The sequence below is a fragment of the Diplotaxodon limnothrissa genome, linkage group LG15 (genome assembly GCF_057381915.1).
Source record: "Diplotaxodon limnothrissa isolate DT_005_m linkage group LG15, D_limnothrissa_male_GT1.1, whole genome shotgun sequence".
Lineage (NCBI taxonomy): Eukaryota > Metazoa > Chordata > Actinopteri > Cichliformes > Cichlidae > Diplotaxodon > Diplotaxodon limnothrissa.
In genome coordinates this window covers 16,214,702-16,229,543 of record NC_140610.1, presented here as the reverse complement: position 1 = coordinate 16,229,543, position 14,842 = coordinate 16,214,702, and the positions used below count along the sequence as shown (strand labels likewise).

At 38.7% G+C, this 14,842-nt stretch overlaps 1 protein-coding gene across 2 annotated transcripts in view; it reads right to left on the bottom strand.

The window, feature by feature from the left end:
* LOC146617316 (brain-enriched guanylate kinase-associated protein) overlaps positions 1–14,842 on the bottom strand; it is a 39,679-nt gene that overhangs the window by 7,323 nt on the left and 17,514 nt on the right. The window contains exons 1-4 of one of the 2 annotated variants that reach the window (XM_085371927.1): positions 13,110–13,207; positions 8,647–8,808; positions 4,683–4,749; positions 2,923–3,030 (exon numbers count right to left, since the gene is read on the bottom strand). In XM_085371927.1, the coding sequence (XP_085228053.1) occupies positions 2,923–3,030; positions 4,683–4,749; positions 8,647–8,808; positions 13,110–13,207 (435 nt within the window). Of the gene's footprint in view, positions 1–2,922; positions 3,031–4,682; positions 4,750–8,646; positions 8,809–13,109; positions 13,208–14,842 lie in introns of those variants that run through there. The other variant, XM_085371926.1, reaches the window with a different exon arrangement.

Sequence of the window (14,842 nt, the reverse complement as noted above, 5' to 3'; positions counted from 1 at the left end):
TCAGTGACAATCGCCTAAAGACTAGTTTGTGACCTCCAGGTTGCAAAGGTGAAATGTTCATTAACCACAGCTGGTGAGTAGTTTAATTGTGAAATCAGTTTCTAAAGTTCCAGTCACAAAGGCCTAAAGAATGGCCAACTGGTGACCAGGAAAAATTTGTTTTGCTTGAAGTGACTAGCTGTTGCTGACCAGACCAGCAAACCAGAAATGCGAACCTTCATTTTTAAAGTCAAAGTTTTTTGTTTTTTTTTTATTTTGATTTTATTGATTAGCATTCAAATTCAAATCTCAGTGAAAACAGTGAAAAAAAAACACAAACAAACAGTGAAAACAGAACAAAAATCTACCATAAAGAAAGAAAGCATGAGACAAGGCTAATGAAAAGGTATTGGCTGAAGCATTTGCTTATTACGCCAACCCTTTTCACAAAATATCTTTTTGTATGCAGCTCCTGTACACAGGGCTTGAAGAAAATAATAAAACAAAGCAAAAACCAAACAAACAAAAAAAAAAAAGAAAAAAAAAAACTTTCCACCTTAGATAAGTAACTACATCAAAGCAAAAGAATCAAGAGGTTGTTTTTTTTTCTCCTTTTTGCTCTTTTCATTCTTGATTTATATATTTTCTATTACTCTATTTTTAAACATGTTTTTAAACAAGGAAAATGAACTACACCTTTTTACATCACTGTCATAACTATTCCACAGGTTAACTCCTCTAACAGAAACACATCTCTGCTTTATATTTGTCCTTATCTTGTTTTTTTTAAAGAAATCTGTTCCCCTTAAGTCATATTGACTCTCTCTGACTTTGAACAGCTTCTGAGTACTGGGGCAAAGCAAGTTATTTTGTATACATTATCTGTGCCATTTTATATTCAACTAAATCATAAAATTTCAGGTTATTCAGATAAATAAACAAAATGTTAGTTGGTTCTATATAGTTTGATTGGTTTATAATTCTTATAGCTTTTTTTTGTAACTTGAAAATATGAAGAGTGTTCGTTTTATATGCATTACCCCATATCTCTAGACAGTAAGTCATATATGGAAGCAACAGAGAACAATAAAGTGTGTATAATGTTTTTTTGTTCAGGACATGCTTTGTTTTATAGAGAATAGCAATGGTTTTTGACATTTTTGTTTTCACGTGGTTTATATGAGACTTCCAACTCAGCTTATCATCAATTATCACTCCAAGAAATTTATTTTCGTACTCTTTCAATTTCAATTCCATTAACCCTTATTTTAGATACATTTTTCATTTGTCTAGTGCCAAAAATAATCAATTTTGTTTTCTTTATATTTAATGATAACTTATTTACATCAAACCAGTTTTTTAATATATTTAACTCCTTTTCCGCTGTAGTCAGAAGCTGTTCTAAGTTTTTACCTGAGCAGTACAGAGTGGTATCATCAGCAAACAATACACATTTTAACAGTTTGGAAACACTACATATGTCATTTATATATAATATAAATAATTTAGGGCCCAGCACAGAGTTCCATAGTGCTGCAGCCAAGATGTTTGAAAAGGTACAACTTTTACTTAAAAGGTGAATGTTCACCTTTTATGGTTTGCAGTTCATTTTTCAAGTCTTACTACTGCCTGGTATGTAATGAGCAAGTGTTTGCAAACAAGTCAGCATCTTCCATGCAACTACAGGCAACCATAGCAAAATGCTAGCAATCAAAGCCCTTGGTAGCCAAAGTTCAGTCCAAAGATCTTGGCCATGCTAAATTATAAAGCTTTTGAGTTTACATTTAAGGATATGTGGAAAATTCTGATCAATCGCCACAGCACAAGAAATTCTCACAACTCTAATGCACACTGTACACCACCTTATGGCAATAGGAAATCAGCATTGTTTGAAAGCATTATCGGATGATCACGTTTTCATTGTGCGTTCCACACATGTAATGTCAAATATTATTAGTGGATGTAATCTAACACCAACTAGAGGCCACAGGCTGTTGTAAAAAAACTAGCTTGTCAAGGGATTAATACTGTCACGACTGCAAGAAAAGTGTCAACTGCAGCAACAGCAGCACATCTCCGTGTCCCCAAAGGTGTTAGGGCCCTATCATCACTCCTTGTAGCTTTAATTTTGCATGTTAGTTTTTGGTAGTTTATCTGCCATTTGTTCCTGGAGACAAAGAAATCTTCATTATATAACATCACTGAACTTAGTCTTCAGCTCTTTATTGCTGTTTCTTTTATCCTTTAGTCAGTGCAAAGTTGCATCACCCACACTGCCATCTTATTTGCTGATATGCTAATATCTGCCGACAAGTTTATGCATTTACAGTAACACACCCAGTAACACACCAAACATTTTCTTCTTTATTATTTGTCAGACACAACACGTAGTTCTTGTCCCAGTTGTGCATAACTTATGTAGCCTAACAATGTCTCTGCTACAGAGAACATGGTAAAAAGTGTTGAGTTTCCGCAATGGGATACCTGAATGAATGAACCACTTCCTCTACAAATGCCATAATTCAAGAGGTAACTACCCCTAGTGACCAAATGTATAATAAAAACAAAATTTAAAAAACCCCAACAACTTTTAACTTATCCATTTATGTTCCCGCTGCCTATAAATCAAAGTTAGATCCTACCGGTCATATTTTTTTATATGTATAATGGAACAGTAAAATCATGAGTCCATTTTGAACTTTAATGCAACAAGGTCATCTTACTACTGAGCTTGCATGTCTTACTCACAAGTTTGTCCAATAATCTGAGAATTTGCAGCTCCTTTCTGGTGCTCCAGTTTGCATATCATAGTGTCACTGGGCAAGACTATGAAAACCCCAAACAGAATGTATGGAAGCGCCTATTTTCTATTTGCCTCAAACAATAACTTCATACTCATCGTCTGGCTCTGCAGAGTTGAATGCTGGGCACTGCTTTACTTACATTGTCTTCTTGAAGCTTCTCGATGGTGAGCTTTGCCTCCATCAGGTGGTTGTTGAGGACGATGATCTCTCTGCTCAGAGCACGCTTTTCATCATCGTGGTGCTGTGACTGATAATGACAGAGCAGGGATTTAAAGATTACTTTAAAGTACTTTCCTCTGTGTAATTCTTTCTTGTGTGTTTTTTAGGAATGAAATTTATAGAATTTATAGAATAGATTGTTTATAAGAGACCTTTCAGACTAACTTTCAAAATTGATTCTTGCATGTTTTTAATTCAAATATGAACCCGGTAAACATAAATAGAAAATTTTTGATAGATCTTTCTAATTTTCTTTTGAGATCTAGGTCGTCAGTACTGTTTATATTGGCAACTGTATATGTATATTTCACCTAACTCTTTTGGGTTTTGGTGCCCGTTGGAAGTGCTTTCTGTTCTGAGTGTTGCTGTTTTAATTCCCTTTTACTTTATCTTGTTTAGTTTTACTTTTCATGGTTGCCCTCTTGATTGTCTTCAGCTGTCTTTAGTTCCCCTTCTATTTCCACCTCACATGTATATATTCCCAGAGTGTTCCTTTGTCCTTTGTTGTGTTGTCCATGTAACTCAGTAGCTTTTCTTTGTGTTTCTGGATATTTTCATTTGGACTTTTTAGATTAAATGCTTGCTTTGGTTTCTACTTCTCTCCTGCGTCCTATTTTTGGGCTGTCACACCTAATCCATATTGCTTACAGCTGAATATGACAGCAGCCTATTACATACGTATTTCTTAGCTACTGTTGATGAATGGGAAACTTTAATGTCAGTAAACTGAGCTTCCATATAGTTAAATAATTTTTTATTGCATTTTTTTAAAAGCAAAGTTTCTGTTAACTTCATCACCTGTCAGTAAAATGTATTTTGGCCAAGAGCTTTGGGTTTGTGGAAGCTGTAATTAAAATGCCTGAGCGTACAGTAGTTCCGCCTCTTTGAAAAGTTTAACAGACTCAAACTATATCACAGTGTTTATCAGTCTTGTAATTACGTTCTCTGTAGTTGTGCAGGGCCAAGGGGTCAGATGGGTTTGCGGCACCTCAGGAGTAAACAAGCTTTACTATTACAGAGAGACTTACTCAGCACCTTTCTCACCCTTGTGGAGGGTGTACGTGAAATGAATCAATAACAGCTGATGAGAACACTTCAAAAAAAAAAAGAAAAAAAGAGGCTACCAGCCTTTATTTTAAAAATCACCAATTTTCTTTACACAAAAAGCTGGGTGACCTTCAGCTCTTTATTACCTGTACTTGGTATCTCACATTGTCATCAAAATGATGGCGACAGCAATGATTATTATCTTGTGCTGTAACAAACCCATTCGACGAGCATTTTCAGCTGTCTATTCAACAGCGAAGACACCTGATGGTCATACAGTGTTCTCCGGCAGACTAGTTAATTGTATCTTTCCACCAGCAAAAAAAAAGCAATGTCTGACAAATGAAGTGAGGTGCAGAGCACTGAGGAACAATGGGTTTGCTATCACTCTGCTGTTGGAAGGAGGACAGCCAATTGTAATAAGCCATAATTAACGTCAGTGGTACCAACAGAAGGGCATTCATATTCAAACAAGCTCACCAAGTGCTCTGTATCATCTCTAAATCTCAAGGCTTTCCTACTTGCTTCTTTTCTGTCTACAAATACTGCAAATAGTTGACCGCAAACCTGAGAGCTTATTGTACAGCATGTACACAGGGTTTAAAACACACAGACACCTGTTAAGATACTCACATTTCTGTGGATCTTCTCCTCCAGATCCTGGTTGATCCTCTGCAGTGCTGAGTAGCTACTTTGTATTCTAAGTGACACAATAAACAACAGCGCTCACTTGCAGGTAATAGATTGAACATAAATAGTAGCAGCCGAAGACTTCTGCAACTGGAAATAAGCAGATTGGCAGGCTCAGCAGTGCACTGCACAATTCAAAGCTGAATAGCACGTCATATGTCTCGTAATAGAGGGATTTTTCCCCCCACAAGGCATGGTAACATATATGGAAAGATTTTGGGCACCAGTAATAAATATTGAGCCGCAGCTCCACTATGGCTGACAGAGGACCCCAGCCTGAGGATGTCAACGTAATTAAAATGAAGGGGAAAAGGTGACGTTTTGATTATATTTTATAATTACACCTCTCGGGGTTTCTAAAAAGTACCTCAAATATAAAAATGCAACTCCTTTTTTCATTTTAATACTAGTAAATGCAAGGTTTATGTCATGAAACGAATTATTATTATCTTTGTTTTAAATCTGTCTAATCACCACCAAAGCAGATACTGTGATTAGTTTTGGGAATTGGTTTTGAGTCAGCGCCATAATTGCTTTTTGTTGTTTTTGTTTTTTACTGAGTGACATCAGCACCGTCACCGATCTGATGGTTCTTGGTGGAAATCTAAATGGACAGATGTACCGAGATGAGGTGCTCTAACCTGTACACTGCACAGAGTATCAGTAGTATATCCAGACACTTCGTTGGCCAGCATTTAGTCCCAGTATGGCTCCTGTTGAGGATGCCTGAGACATGCCGTGTTGACGTGATCATCAGAAACAGCTACAACCAATGACCACTGCACAACGGCAGCCTTCACCCATCCAGGAATTGGACAGCAATTCCTCAACAGCAGACTCAGACACTTGTGTGGCCTTTCACAGAGGAAACCATGCACTCTATCTTGTATATGCACATTCTAAAGTGTCAGACTATAAAATCTATGAAATCTATTTAAAACACAAACTGGTATTTGTTTTTGATACCACAAGTAAAAACTTGTGTAAACAGCAGGTGAAGATAACAGAAAAAATTACTTTCCAGGAGGTAATTTAAAATGATACAGTATTGTGAGTTACCCAGATAAGAAACACTGCACTGCAGCACTGCATAATTTGCTGATCTCTCAAACACTTGTGGTACAATTGACTTGTGCAATTAAATTCTTAGATCTTAATTGAAGGATGATCTCTAATATAATGACTTAAAGACCCCCTCAATACGTGCTTTACGATATTGAAAAGAGATTAATAATAGCTTCAGCCCGCTTTGGTTCTCACATAAAATCTAGAACGCTCGTGGTAGACATATAATCTTTATTATTTCACTATGTTTGAGTCTCCAGGTATTTTCTGCTAACATCACATTGGTATACCTTCTGTAGTGGATCATAAGGGGTTTCAGAAAATCACCTCATATGTCTACTCCTTAAACAGTGATGCAGTATTAAACATTTTTCCTTAGGCACATGAATGAAGTGCTATATTTAGAGCAGTCAAGATGAGACGAATCCTGCACATGCTTTAGATAAAACAAAAGCAGAATTCAGATTGTTTTTTAGTAGTTTTAGACAAGTGTAAAGAGGAATTTTGTCAATCTTTGTATTCAATCATTTTCAGCTTTTTACGTTAAAAGCCTTTTGTAGCTATTTCTGGAAATATCCTCACTTTCTTAGATTTTTGAGAAATTTATAGCACCATCTATACAGGTCATCTTGCCTGGAAGTCTTTCTGTCTCGTAGCCTCGTATTAGTACCCTCCCACTTCTCTTTCTCGTGATCTGCACTGTGTGCAGTCACTGGTCTTGGCCGGGTCCACACCAAACAATCCGGACCCCGTCTGATCCAAACAAATTTATTTTGGTCTCTTTTGACCAAAGAATGTGCTGCCAATATTCATCAGGCTTCTTTTCATGTTCTTTGGCAACGTATATTATTATCCTGGCGCCAAGTTGGAAACGGCGAAGCGCAAGTGGCACCATTTTCTGAGGGTGGCCACTGCACCTTCTGTTATTCATAGGGTGGCTCTTCCAATTACTCCTAACACCTGGTACAGCTGTGTTTCAGCATAGAAGTCTGATGCTGAACATAGGCTCATCCACCCATCCATATTTTTGTATAAGCAATCACCCTGAAGTGGAATTTTAAAGTAATATTGTAGACTTCTGACATGTAGTTTGATTGTTCATCATCATGTACAGTAAATGTCAAACCTCCAAGCAAAACACATTTGAGCTGAGCAGTACTTAAAGGCACACTGCAGTGTGCCATTCTTGGGCCCTGACTATTTCAATATGACTAATCTTCAAAAGTAACATTGTTTTGTGTAGCACTGTGTTACAGCACCAATGATGCGGCATTAAATGCATCTGTCAAATGCTGACATAAGCTCAAAATGTTTAAGAACCCAAATTTCTCTTCTTGAAAGAGAAATAAAACTGAATTTGGAAAGGAAGCAGTGAGTTTGGTGACACTTTTCTGGAAAGGGTTTAATAATCTGCTGCCAGCGTCTAATTTGATCTCTTTATTTTGTTATTTTGTTATTTCCCTTTAGGTGACAGAATAACCATGCTCTGCTTAAAACTGATATATTATTTGTTTAGCATTCAGTTTATCATTGTGTCCGTGTCCTGTATTATGCTTTATATCAGGGGTGTCAAACATAAGGCCCGGGGGCCAGAATCGACCCGCCAAAGACAACAATCCAGCTCACTACATGTCTTTGGAAAATGTGGATGAGTGCATAGATTTTGGACTTCTAACTGTATTTTCACATTTTACAAGTTGTCCTACTGATAAAGACTTCCCCCACAGCAATTCACATACAACAGTGTAATAAAGTAATAATTACACAATTGAACAACAGAAAAAAATCCCAGTTTTTTTACTACCTACTAGTCAGTTTCAATTTCAGTTTTTTACAATGTTTCCACAATAAAAAGAATAAATTAAAAAACAGGGAATTTTCTGGGAATTAATAACAACTTTCCTCTTTATTACTACAGGACAGTCTAGACCATGAGCATCCAGAGCTTCTTCTGAAATGTAATATTTATCTTTCACAGTTTAAACCCAAAGAGTCATGCTGATAGATTTCTTTAAATAAATAGAGCAGCATTTATTATCATGTAGTAAAACTAAGATGTGTTATAGAAATTATGCTTCTTTTTCTTGTATTGAGATTTTACAGGGATTAAACAGATTACAGTTCAACTTTCCTACACTGACAAAAAAGGGAGGCCAGCTTAAGATCAAAGTGGGCCACCGATGTAAAATGAGTTTGACATCCTTGATTTATACAGACTTATAAACAGTATTTGATTGAAGAATACATTTGTATATTATTATTATCATTCCTATTATTGTTCTGCAGAACAGAAACCTGTGCTAACCCTGTTTTAGTCAGGCCAGTTTAATGTCAACAGGCCTAACTTTTTCCTGCTCAATAAATAAAATTAAAAGTTTTATCTCAGACTTCATAAAAAGTCCACTAAAACAACTGCTACGTACTTCTTGTGTTGTTTGGGCTGTAATGGGCTTCTCCTACAGCTCCCTCAGTATATTTTATCTTTCCTCAGTTTTAAGCTTGTGTTCAGTGGACCAGAACTGCAGATACCCATGGGTAAGTGCTGAATGTGGAAAGTCCAGTGCAAGCACTATCCACCACAGAACATTTGTGAAAAAGATGGGATATAAAACATTTGCTGTTGCTGTTTACATTCCTGTGACAGAGCTGTGTTGTTATTGTCTTTTACTCTCTCTGCTCATGTTTGCTCTCACGAGTGGAGAAAAAAAGAGAATCTTAATTTTCTGAAACTGAGAAATGTTGACTGCAAACAGAGTCCACAAACAATTTGTGAAATCTTCTGTGCCACACTGCCACCATCTTCGCCCCCTGGGTGTTGTAAAGTTTGTACTGAGGGGCCTACCTGCGCAGCTTATCAGTAAACTTGTCCAACTCCTCCTGTGCTCTGCGCAGCTCCGTCTCCAGGTACTGCCGTGTGGAGTCAAATTCGCTCTGCAGTAGCTCCAGCTTGTGTGTTGTGTAGTTAAGTCTTTTCCGTAAGTCCTCCTTCTGCTCCAGCAATGAGCTACACACACACACACACACACACACACACGGGTTCAGAGCACATGATGGAGGAAACAGGCTCCTAACTTGAGTGCATGCTTATCTAAGTAGTCTACAGATCTTTTTAATGCACCCCTGAATGGCTGTGCAGTTATGATGGGAGCATCATGAGAGGGTGATAAAAGTAGAAAACTTGTTTGCAAAAGTGCATGGTGCGAGCAAAACATGGGATCAAAACACAGATCTCTAATTAAGAATCCAGGCTGGGGTAAGTAAGGATACAGAGCTTTTAAGACTTTAGAGCATTAGTCAATCTTTTTCAGTATCAAAGCTTTGCAGCACATCACAGAAACCTCATCAGAAAGTAATACAGGCCCAATGGAGAAAAAAAGAGGTTTTAATCAGTGATGAAACATGAGACAATGAAATCTAATATGTCATGCGAATAGACCCCGAAGGCTCAGATTTACAAAACGACGATATTCCCCACATGTAATATGGGAAGACAGCACAATGATGAGTATTTTTAGAGTATGTGCATTACCTGAGCTTCAATCTAATAAAAGGGCAAGTGTGAGTGGGAAAGGAGGAAATGTCTGTTGCCTTGATGGATCTGAGTGTGCACGGTGGGGCTTAATGGACCTCATATTGACGGACAGATGGAGGGTAATGACTCTATCTGAGACGGATAACAGATAGCAGATTGGATGGAGATGTGGTCACGACGTTCTTGTCACTTCCTCTCTTTGTCTCTTTTTCTCACTGTTTAACGAAATCATAGATTCAGGGAGTCGAGGGCTGAGGGACATCGAAAAAAAAGAACAGGGACAGGTTCCTTTGAGGGATTTTGTTTTTTCAGGACACTAAAATGAGGTATCACCCAGTTTAATCTAATTAGCATGCATGATAATCTTTCTGCAATCGATAAGATGAAAAGTAGAACGGGTCAAACCAGACTTCATACAGAACCTCATTGGGTATAAATGAATATTTCTGCTCGATTATTTCTCAGTAGTTTTGTCCAAATGTCTCTTTTAATTTCCCCATTAAAGGCAAATTACAACACAGATGCACCAGATATGTGCAGGAGACATGGACACAGAGGACGACTTTGGTTCAAGTAGCTATGTTTGGTATATCCACACTAAGCTTAGAAAACAAAATTGAGCTGAACTAAAAAAGGTGACTCATGAGCACTATTATAGGCCACTATAGACCACTATTATTACACCTGTTATTATGGACCACTATTTGTGTACTGAAAAGTGTTTTTTATGGTTAAAGACCATTATTTGTGCATTAGTGTCATTTTTTTTAGAAGCTATCTCATTTCAAAGGGTTGAATGACCATATTGTGTTCCTATCCTCTGACCTAGATAGAAGTGTTACAACAGCTGTTCAGTTTAGGGGAATAAGGATAAGGATGCTAAATAAGAACCCAGACACACAGTACAGGGTGGGCCATTTATATGGATACACCGTAATAAAATGGGAACGGTTGGTGATATTAAAGTCCTGTTTGTGGCACATTAGTATATGTGAGGGGGCAAACTCCTCAAGATGGGTGGTGACCATGGTGGCCATTTAGAAGTCGGCCATCTTGGATACAACTTTTGTTTTTTCAATAGGAAGAGGGCCATGTGACACATCAAACTTATTGGTAATGTCACAAGAAAAACAATGGTGTGCTTGGTTTCAACGTAACTTTATTCTTTCACGAGTTATTTACAAGTTTCTCTTTGTTCACAGCCATTGACATGTCGAAGAGGTTAACACGTGAGGAGCGGATCGAAATTGTGTTGATATCTGGTCAACGCAGTAACCGGGTCATTGCAGCAGATTTCAATGCAAGACACCCTACAAGACCACCCATCTCCCAGGCTACAGTTAGCAAACTGCTGGCTAAGTTTCGTGAAACTGGTTCAGTGTTGGATTTGCCAAAGTGTGGACGCAAGAAAACTGTCACTAATGAAGAATGGTCTGACACTAACCCACATTGGATGGATCCCTCCAAGACTGTTGGAACAACAAAAGTGATGGTTTGGTGTGGTATATGGGGTACAATGATAGTGGGTCCATTCTTCATCAATGGAAACCTCAAGGCCACTGGATATTTGAAATTGCTACATGATGATGTGTTTCCCTCTTTATGCACTGAAGCTGGCACGTTCCCTGAGTTTTTCCAGCAAGATGGTGCACCACCACATTATGGGTGCCAGGTCCGAGCATTCTTAGATGAACAGTTTCCTGGAAAGTGGATTGGTCATCGTGGGCTAGTTGAATGGCCCCCAAGGTCTCCCGATCTGACCCCCTTAGACTTTTATCTTTGGGGTCATCTGAAGGCAATTGTCTATGCTGTGAAGATACGAGATGTGCAGCACCTGAAACTACGGATACTGGACGCCTGTGCTGGCATTTCTCATGCGGTGTTGCTATCAGTGTGGGAAGAGTGGGAGAAGAGGGTTGCACTGACAATCCAACACAATGGGCAGCACATTGAACACATTTTATAACTGGTCAGAAACTTGTAAGTAACTCATGAAAGAATAAAATTACGCTGAAACCAAGCACACCATTGTTTTTGTTGTGACATTACCAATAAGTTTGATGTGTCACATGGCCCTCTTCCTATTGAAAAAACAAAAGTTGTATCCAAGACGGCCAACTTCTAAATGGCCACCATGGTCACCACCCATCTTGAGGAGTTTGCCCCCTCACATTTACTAATGTGCCACAAACAGGACTTTAATATCACCAACCATTCCCATTTTATTACGGTGTATCCATATAAATGGCCCATCCTGTACTATAGACCAGTTGGTAACCCCTGGCAACTACAGGTCGCTAGAGAAAAATGTGTAATTCTTAGCCAGCTGTACCAAAAACCTCCTTGCATTTGCTTACAAAAGCTGCTCAAAGTTGCACTTTTTGAAATGTGTTGGTTGGAGCAGTAAGGCGGTGGTTTTATTTTGATGGGGAATGGTGTCTTTTTCTGGTTTGTGTATCATGTTTTTAGCTTCACTACCACTTGCCGAGTATTCGGAGGGTGTTTGCAGACAAGTCAGCATGTTACATGTGGTCAACACAGCAATCACAGCAAGGTTTGTGGAGCAGCGCTCTCTTTGGTGCAGCTTTCATCTGGTCAACACGCACTCAGCAACTGGCTGGAGAATATTAATTTTGCCCTAGTAACCAGAGGTTGCCAGGAGCTCAAGGCCTGTGTCAGTGAAGCATTGGTGGATTAAAACTGAATTCCACCACTGTCCAATGTTACAATAATAAAAGCTGAATACAGTTTACTGTCCTAAAGTCCAGTGTTTTGTCAACCCATCCACCCACCCCATCTTCTCCACATGTAGACTTTGTGGCTCTATAAATATCACCTCACGTCTACCTTTTCTTGTCTTCTCTGCCACACATAAATGCAGCTAGATCCTTGCACAAACTCACAATGTTTTGTTTTTCTTAAAGAATAACAAAAAGATACATAATGCAGTGCTCATATTCTCTCAGGTTGATTCCTCTGTATTAGATATGGATTGCTTCTATTTTTAAACCAATTAAGTTTTATTTTATGAAAAACTGAGCATCTGAATTTTTCATTTCCACTTTTTTTTTTTTTTTTAGCAAAGCAACATAATATCTTATCAAATTTAGAACTTATTTTTTCTCATGTTAGGTAAGTTGTGCTTCTGTAAAAGTAGTTTACGTTCTCTTTTTAAGCCTTTTTTTATGCACTCAGATTGAGTATCCTGCCTCAAGCACAGCTCTAGTCTCCATTTACTCGACTGTAAATACAAAAATGCTAAATACTAAATAACTTCTAGCTTCAGTCTAACTTCAGACTGAAAGTGGGATAGTGTTTATGTTTTATGGAACTGTGTCAGTGAGTAGAGAAAACCTGCCCACAGAGTGATTCAATGAATGTCTCAAATGACTGAGTGACATTTGAGTGCCGCATTATCCAAGCAGCCCCCACCTCCTCGCCTCATGCCTCTCTGTGATTGGTTGGAATCATCAGGGGAAAACAGGTGTTTGTTGTTTGGTAGAGGATGAGTTAACGTGAAGTAGCTCCAGGGATGTTAAATCCCCCATTAGTGACCTCCCCGGTGAACAGGAGCTGAGTCAGACATAATGAGTGTTTTCATTCCAGCGAGATGAGATGACGAGGCAGCGTGACTTCTGGGCTTGGAGAGGCAGGATGAGGCTGCTTTAGCACCTCTGGATGGCGAGAGGAGACACCTCGTGGGCGGATGAAGGGACAAACAGATAAAAAACGAGGATGGATGGAAAGATGGCGTCTGAGACGTTCACTCTTACCTCTTTTTCGGATGTTTGCTGCCATTTCGGGGGACTTTTAAGGCGGTTTTGCCAATGTATATCTTTTTCATGGTTTGTCTGTGTTCCTTCCCTCTCATGTGTTTAAAGGGCTTGACCACAGGGAGACAGCATTTATGTTAGTTTTCCAAAGGAGACCAGCTAAGTCTGGAATTAGTGAGTGATCTATCTGTGTTGACCCTGCCAAACAAAGCAAACAGACAGGATGGCAACTTTTAGTAAGGACAAGTCAAGCAGGACAAAACTGATGTTAAGATCCATGGACAGATTCTGTTGGTCATATTCATATGAAAGAACCCATATTATTTTTTAAAGGGCCTGTAGTTGTATGTAGGGGATCTGCTACTAAAAATAACAAATAAAATAAATGCTTTTCTCATAATTTTTCTCACATGCTGCACCTCTTCTCACCTTCTGTCTGAAATGCTCTTTAGCTCCAGTCTATTTAAGGCCTCTCCCCCTGAAAACCCGAATTTGCTATGATCCAACTCTCATTCTACATAAAATCCCTTTTGAGCACAGAGCACACATAGCAACGTTTGCAACTTACCCCTCCGGATATTGCATCAAACTGAAAATAATTCACTGGGTCTTCAGATGCCGTGAAGATTCATGCGCTTACTCTTAGTACCCGACACCAGAACATTTGGTGTGCTTTGCTCATGGCTGAGATATTTTGGAGAATATGTGCCAAAACTAGCCACTCTTATACCACTGTTATGTAGATGAGTAACAGAAAGTCTGGAAAAGTCTGGACTACAAATGAGGCATAAGAAGGACTTCAATAGCTTTTCTTTGTGGGTGAGAATTACTCTATTTGGTGTTGACTTTGTCTTTTTAACTGTGCAAACCCCTGTGTAGAAGACTAAATGACATGGAAATCCCATTAAGCATAATGTGGACAGTTTAATGGCAAATATCCCACGAGTTTTGTCCCGTTTCCTTAAATTCAAGGCACTAAATTCAAAGTAAAGACCATTTTTGTCTTACTTCTTCCACTGACGGTGCACAACGTTTCCTGCAAAGAAACAGCGGAAGCGAAAATGAGAAGTAAAACTGTCTGAGACATCAGCTGTAAATGTCAAGCTTTGGACTCAGTCCTTCAGACATAAAGAGCAAGGGATTCCTTTCAGCTTTCTAGCAAAGTTCAGCTACCATATGAGGGGAATCCATTAAAGGAGAGGGAATATATACGCTCACGGTTTGAACACTCATTAACTCAAATATCCAATCAGTCACATGGCAGCAGATTATTGTAGTTACGCATGTAGATACAGTCAAGATGACCTGCTGATGTTCAAATTGAGCATCAGAATGAGGACGAAAGGTAATTTAAGGGCCTGAACATGAGATAGTTGTTGTCGTGGCAGGGTTTTCTGAGTCATCAACCCAATATCACAGCAAAGCATGTAATAGACCTGCAGGACCATCCTATGGATGCCACGCTTTGCCTCTCCTAGGTGTGAAATGGAATTAAATTGTAGTACCAGTAGAGGGCGATAGTTTATTTAAAGCCAACAAGTTAAACTGACCAAAGTAGGAATGAAGTACAATCCAGGCTCCTTCTATTCCACGTAATATTAAGCTACGTGGCTGATATGTGTTTACGTGTATATGTGTTTCATTAAAAGTTCGTCCATGACTGTTTTTATGTTGCTTTTAAATACATTATCGCCCTCTGCTGGCACTGAAAGGTACTGCAACTTAAGCATGCC